Source organism: Aplidium turbinatum, chromosome 11 (genome assembly GCF_918807975.1).
Source record: "Aplidium turbinatum chromosome 11, kaAplTurb1.1, whole genome shotgun sequence".
NCBI lineage: Eukaryota > Metazoa > Chordata > Ascidiacea > Aplousobranchia > Polyclinidae > Aplidium > Aplidium turbinatum.
The window spans coordinates 1066232-1073340 of record NC_137482.1 but is presented as its reverse complement, the minus strand read 5'-3'; the positions used below and the strand labels follow the sequence as shown (position 1 = coordinate 1073340).

At 38.7% G+C, this 7109-nt stretch overlaps 2 protein-coding genes across 2 annotated transcripts; one reads left to right on the top strand and one right to left on the bottom strand.

Moving 5' to 3' along the window:
- Positions 1-2267: 2267 nt before the first annotated feature.
- Positions 2268-3101, bottom strand: LOC145779672 (uncharacterized). Its single transcript, XM_082591311.1, has one exon. The coding sequence runs from the start codon at positions 3099-3101 to the stop codon at positions 2268-2270; it is 834 nt and encodes a 277-aa protein (XP_082447437.1).
- A 1675-nt stretch (positions 3102-4776) lies between these two features.
- On the top strand, positions 4777-7109 carry LOC145779226 (uncharacterized). Its single transcript, XM_082590762.1, has one exon. It carries the CDS (start codon positions 4802-4804, stop codon positions 6569-6571), a length of 1770 nt encoding a protein of 589 aa, XP_082446888.1. The 5' UTR covers positions 4777-4801; the 3' UTR covers positions 6572-7109.

Sequence of the window (7109 nt, the reverse complement as noted above, 5' to 3'; positions counted from 1 at the left end):
GGTTGGCCAACAGTGCACCAAAGTTGGGTCTACGATTAGCCAAGCATTTTTTTTTTGCCACAGTGAGGATAGTTGTAAATTGCGTCGTGGATTCCACGTCGAACCGACGAAAGCGTTTGATCGTAGGTGGCAAATGGTCGGGAAAGGGTTGGCCAACAGTGCATCAATGTTGGGTCTACGATTAGCCAAGCATTTTTTCGCCACAGTGAGGATAGTTGTAAATTGCGTCGTGGATTCCACGTCGAACCGACGAAAGCGTTTGGTCGTCAGGTTGGTCGCAGGTGGCAAATGGTCGGGAAAGGGTTGGCCAACAGTGTGCCACCGGGGGATCGACGTTTAACCAACCGATTTTTGTGACTGACGATTCGCCCAAGGTGGCCCGATGGCCAAATTTGTTACGCGCCAACGTCGGATACCAACGGAGGGCCCACGGGACGTTTCCGATGGTCTAACGTTGGACCAACGACACGTTGTTGTGCGGGTACAGCATCAAATGTGGACCACACTGTGTGGTCTATCGAGTCGGTGTGTGTGTTGGTAGAATCTTGTAGTTGCTATCAAACTCCTCACAGAAATGCTTGAGCCGCATCGTTCTACCAGTTTGGCTTTTGAAGTGGCTACCAATCTTCAGCACGATTGTTTCTACGCCAAGTGTGAAGCGCCCTGATCCCTTCTCTGCTGCATTATGCAAAATATAAGCAGGGCAGCCGACTGGGATCAGATGCAATGTTTGCTCTTTGAGACGAGAGAAGACGTTGTTTTTTGCACTATGCTGTGATCCTCCAAAATCCACTGGTGCATTATCGGCACAAAAGGATGACAGCTGTTTCATGTCTAGGCCTTTCTCTTGATTGATTGATTGAATCTTTATCCTCGAACTGGGAAAGCTTCTTGAAGAGCTTAATCCTGGCAGTTTCGCATACTTGTAGAGGCTTTTAATCACTGACGCAGACCCGGTCACCGAGATTGACAGAGTGAAGTTTCCGATCGTTGAAGTCTTGTTGCCGGGGAATTATTCCATCCATTAGATGCCGCTGAATGGAGAGCAGTCCTTAACGTGCGTTGCTCAAGCGCACACCCCGAGAGTCGAACCAGCGCCGCTTAATCTTGAAGCTTCTTCGTTTCAGAAGTCACGCGCTAACCAACTGAGCTATCGACTGAGCTATCGGGGCTTGAATAGCCTAGAGGAGAAAATAGAGTTCGTGATCTGTGCCGAGATCTCGCCTGGCATCGATCGCAGGTCAAGAAGACGCACTCGCACTCCAACTTTGGCGTTGAAGAATCTGATGAATAGAGGAAACAAATTAGACTAATTTAGAATATTATGCAACACCGGATACTAAAGGAAAACGATCGAAGTTCTGTAATTGTTGAAAATAAGACAAAATAAGGACGCAAGTCGAAAATAAGGACATTTAAGTTTTCTGAGACCTGGCTCTTTAAAATGATAAATCTTAGAAATAAGGACGGTATGGCAACCCTGGCAGTGAGTGAGTTAGTTTTCAACTCAATTCTTTACAGTTAAAATGAGGTACCGGTAATCCGTTGATCCTGATTTTTGAAAGAAGTGTTTTTGAAAGAAACGGGATTCGAATGCTAAACTTGCATCAATCTTTTTTTGTCGCACTTATATCCTCAAAACCTTTTTTTTTTCTTGCTTTTATTTCAATGCAAAGTATTTGATTTTTTTTTAAATTGAGGTTTAATTCATTTTGTTGCTTCATGAATGAAGTGGCAGCGGATTTACCCCAGAGTGTTGTAAATGGCACACCAGATTTGCTGTCTGGGTAGTAACTTCAGGTATCTTCAACTTGCGTTGACAAAAATGTTATAATAATATAATAATAATAATATATGAGATGTTGTAAAGCAGAGTGCTTATTCATCTTTCAATCACGTACAGTAAACAACTAATAAGGATAATAACAATATTAAGATTAACAGAGGTATCAACAGTGATACACACGCAAAAGTAAACAGCTATATAAGGTAAAAAGACACACAAAAACAATACCAAAATTTTTGTTATTGTACTAAAGCAATATTGGTATGCATCAATTAGGCAGTGACTACTGGAATGCCTAATGCTAACAGTGTAATTGAACACTAGTGTTGGTACAGTAATAACAGTAGGCTACACAATTACAACAATAAATAGTACACTACAGTATTAGATATTGGCAACAACAGTATAAATAGAAGGTAACGTTAAAAATTTTGGAAACAAAACTTACTGTGGTAAGCTTGCACAAAACACAACATAAAAATTAGAAACATTGTGGGGTGTACACAATATCCCGGTTTTGGAAAAATTTATCTAACGAAGCTTTGAACGAATTTACACTTGGCGAAGTAACCACATGTTCAGGGAGACTGTTCCACCCATTGATCACACGGCAAGTAAAAAAGTTACTAAATTTTCTGGTCTTGGGCCTTGGCTTTTCCAGCTTAAGGCTGTGTCCTCTTGTAGCAATGTTTTTCAGGTCCAGTGTGAATAGATTGTTGACATTGACATCATACAAGCCATGCATGTATTTAAATGTTTCGATGAGGTCACCTCGGAGTTTTCTGTGTTCTATAGTGGGCAGACCAAGTTTTTTCAGCCTTTCTGGATAAGTTAGTTTTCGAAATCCAAACACAAGTTTTGTGGCTCTTCGTTGAACTGCTTCTACTTTTACAGTTTGATGTTTGAAATTTGGCCACCAGATGATGTTGTTGTATTCCAATATTGTTCTGACTAGCGTTTTGTATAGAAGGAGAAACATATTTACATCAAGAAAAGTGAAGGTTCTTTTTATGACACCAACGATACGATTTGCCTTAGATACCATCTTGTCAATGTGAGATGAGAAGGATAGATTGTTATCGAATATCACTCCAAGGTCCTTTTCCTCACTCACACTTTTTAAAACAACTTTTTCTCCGCTTTCTGTAACCATATTATACTGTGATTTCATGTGTTGATGTTCTTTTCCAACTCTGAGGAAGCAGCACTTGTCGGGATGAAACTTTAGTTTCCATACTTTTGACCATTTTGTCAGAAGATCCAAGTCAGTTTGTAAGGCTTCCAAATCAGTATGGTCTCGAATTCTCTTATACATCTTAGTGTCATCAGCAAACAGTTTAACCGAACTTTTCAAACCAAGAGGCAAATCATTAATATAGATTATGAACAGCAATGGGCCCAAGACACTGCCCTGAGGGACTCCACTTGTCACATTAGACCAGTCAGAAAACTCATTGTGAATTGTTACTCTGTGTCTACGATTTATTGATTTATACGATTTATTTACGTTATGACAGTCTTTATTGCAGATTTTGCTGACCTCGAGTATACATACATACACCTTTGTTCATGCACATTGCACACTCAATAAAAGTGCCATAGATATATTTTTTGGCATGAATACAAGCTAGCATAATTATTTGTTCTGATATAGAATGCAGTACTTGTATGATTAGCCAGATTAGTTGATATAATTATAGTATCAAACAATAGAATTACACAGTTGTCAGACCACTCAACATGCAACAAGTTGTGGCACGAAGCAGCTAAATCCGTTTTCGGGATTTTGCTGTACTTCGTTACGTACCACAAACCTAAGTTGTTTCTGATAGAACACAAGGGTCGACTTGCCTTCGCTGAGAAACCCAACATCGGGAGCTCCCACTCTCGCATGTAAGGCAACGTCGACCAACGGAGGAGGATTAGCGACCCTCCCCCGTTGGTCGACGTTGCCTTACATGCGAGAGTGGGAGCTCCCGATGTTGGGTTTCTCAGCGAAGGCAAGTCGACCCTTGTGTTCTATCAGAAACAACTTAGGTTTGTGGTACGTAACGAAGTACAGCAAAATCCCGAAAACGGATTTAGCTGCTTCGTGCCACAAAGTCAGCAAATGGGATTTTCAGCTAGCGTCCAACTTGTTTGGTTACTGGTATCTCTTGCTAAACTGAATTTACTGACTTGTGACATGCCAAGTTTCCGCTTAGTTAGTTTCATCATTTGCCAACTTCAGCCACTTGCAGAAATGGTGCTAGCTCAGTTGTCGCTTGCTCAACTGCCATTTGCTCAGTTGACAACAGCTTACTTGTAGGAGACTCTAAATACACGTTTGCTTATTTATAGAGTGGATGTAACCCGTAATGTTGAAGTTACTTTTTTAGTGTCTACATTCATCAAGTTTCTGTTTTAGACTTAAGCATGTCTAGTGATGTAAACCATATAACTAAAAAATCAAGCAGCTCTTTTGAAACAATTTTGAATGAGTTAAAAGCTTTATGTGGCAAGCTTAACTTCCCAAAAGAAAAGTTTGTGGGTCTGCTGTTAGAAAATTGTAAAAATAACATCAGTTCCTCCCAATCAAGTTCAAGAGAAAGCCAAACAACAAATAAAAATTCCGATATTTTTGAAATACAAAGGACTTCAGTAATATCCCATTTGAATGAACAGCGTTTAAGTAACAGTTCGTACTGTGATTTGTTGTTTAAGGTTTTGCAAAGAGATAACATAGATTCATCTATTTCTGCACACAGCTGTGTTCTGGTGGCATTGCTTGGAAAAAAGTTTGACCAAAAGTTGCAGCAGTTCATGAGTACGGCAGAAGAAAATAAAGAAACGGAAACCGCCAAGCTCACTAATAACTGTTTTGAGAACAATAAAATAAAGAGTTTAACTACAAAACTCGAGTTGGTTTTTCCTGCTGGATTTGAATGTTTAGTTAATTACTGTTATACTGGATCATTTTTATCATTTCCTTCTGACCCTCGTTACAAAGAAGATATAGTTTCAGTTATTGAGGAAATGGTAGATAATCCTGAAATGAAAGAGCAGATGTTGCAAAAATTGTATGAAGAGTGTGATATTAGGCAAGCTGTGAATGACATGCTGTCGCCTATCGCAAGCGGTAGTGATATCAGTGGGTTTCACACGGTTGAAGAAAATGCAACAGTTGTTGAGAACAATGTGGATACTGAACGCAATTTGCGTAGTGTTGTTGTAGATATCGAGGAAGAGTGTGGTGGTGACTGGCCTACAAGTGAGCTGTCAGAAGACAAAGATGTTGTATCCGGAACAGAATATGATTCTGATTTTAATGCACATGATAAATTGAACATAAAAGTTTCTACTTCTTTAAAACCAACCACTCGAAGCATGTCCATTTCGAAATCTAACATGCAATGTGAAATTTGCAAAGAGATTTTTCCACTCCGGGCTCAACTCGTGAAGCATATAAGAAATGAACACTTCCAGGAAACTGTAAAGCGCAAGCGGGGAAGACCACCTAAAAACGTCAAAAAATTAATAAAAGTTGACATACATGGTGTTCGAGCATCCAGACATGGGTTCAAAAAAAAACTTTCAGTTGCAGAATGTTGTGGGGAAATCTTCAATAATCAATTTAAGCTCGGAGTTCATGTTCTTCACCACCATACAAAACCATGTGTTGATTGCTCGGAATGCAAGATTCTTATGCCATTTGAAGACCTTGTTAAACATTATCAATCTGAACATCAATTTGGTCCATTTCCCACAAACCCTGCACAAATAACTTCAGAAGAAAGTCAAGTAAGTGATTGTGAAAATGAAAACACTTTATCACTTAGCCTTGCTACGGCTCCCAATGTTAGTTTAGCAGGTGAACCAATAGATGACAGTCCTGAAGCAGAAATGTTTGCAAAATCAAATGTGGACATTTACAATAATGTGGCAGAGCTTAGTTCTGATATGGAATGTAATTCCAACATTAACTCGGCTGATCTAAAAGCATTTGATTTTGGATTAGAAAAAGCGACCTCTTCTAGTTTATGGCAGAAATACACCACTTGTGTTGGCTGTCATGTTAGGATGACCATTGAAAAGTATGTGGAACATTTGCAGCAACAGTTGGACTTGGCCATGAACAAAGTCTGTAAAAGACATGTTGCGTTGCATAGAATTCACCGGTGCTTATTGTATCAATGTCAAATTTGTCAAAGTGTTCATGACACTCCTGAGAAACCAATTAGATTGTATTTACTTCTCACAAAACATGTGTCTCGATACCATTTGAACAACAGCACTGGTAATGAAAAAGAAACTTGTAAAATTTGTGGTACCTCTGTTTTTAAATGCAATTTACTGAAGCACATGAAAAGTCACGAGTCTCAGCAATGTAGAAAGGAAATGAATGTTAAAGTTGCCTGTGACATTTGTGGAAAAGGAATTACTAAAAAGCGAATATCTGTTCATCGACGTACACATTTTGAAAGATATCCATGTTCACAGTGTAACAAAGTATTCAATAGGAAAGAAAACTTGTTTGTTCATTCTCGCATTCACACTGGTGAAAAACCATACGTGTGTGACATTTGTGGCAAAGGTTTTAGGCAGTACATTGAGCTTCGTCTACATAACCGCAAACATGAAAAGGAAGGAAGAAAGGTTGCATATGCACACCAACAATTGCAATTTGCAAACCACCCAAATGCTCTACAAGTGACAATTCCACAAAAACTTTGTGTTGTCAGTGATTCCAACTTTCAATCCATATTTAACTCCAATCTGCAATGGCAGTTTAATCCCAAAGAATGACTTGCATGTCTTTTGTTGACTTAAGCTACTTTGCTCTTCAACTATTTATCTTTAATACTACTAATAATTACTATATTTTCATCTGTTTGACATGAGTGTGTGTAAGATTCAATACCTGCATTTGTTGTTGGTTTATTATATTGTTGTTTATATATAGGTTTGTTCTGTGGTTTCAGCAAGATATAGTTTTGTTTTATTATTTCACGTTTTGTTTTGAGTAGTGCACAAGTTTTCTTTTGGTCATGTTGATATGCATGAACGCATTTGCGTTAGTATTGGTACAACACTCTAGAAGTTATGTATTCATTGCAGTCAAATCAGTTATTTCCTTAATTCCAGATGTATATACGTTTTATACTGTGAAGGCTACCGGTAAATCAAGAAGTATGGCTATTTGAAAATAAATTAACAAAGGATATGTATTGTACTGGGAATAAGCTATTACTTTTTTTTTTTCAGTTTAAGGGGACACTCCTGATGGAATATCAATTTCAGCACCACCCTTAATAACTTGGTTGAAAAATGTGCTTAACTTGTA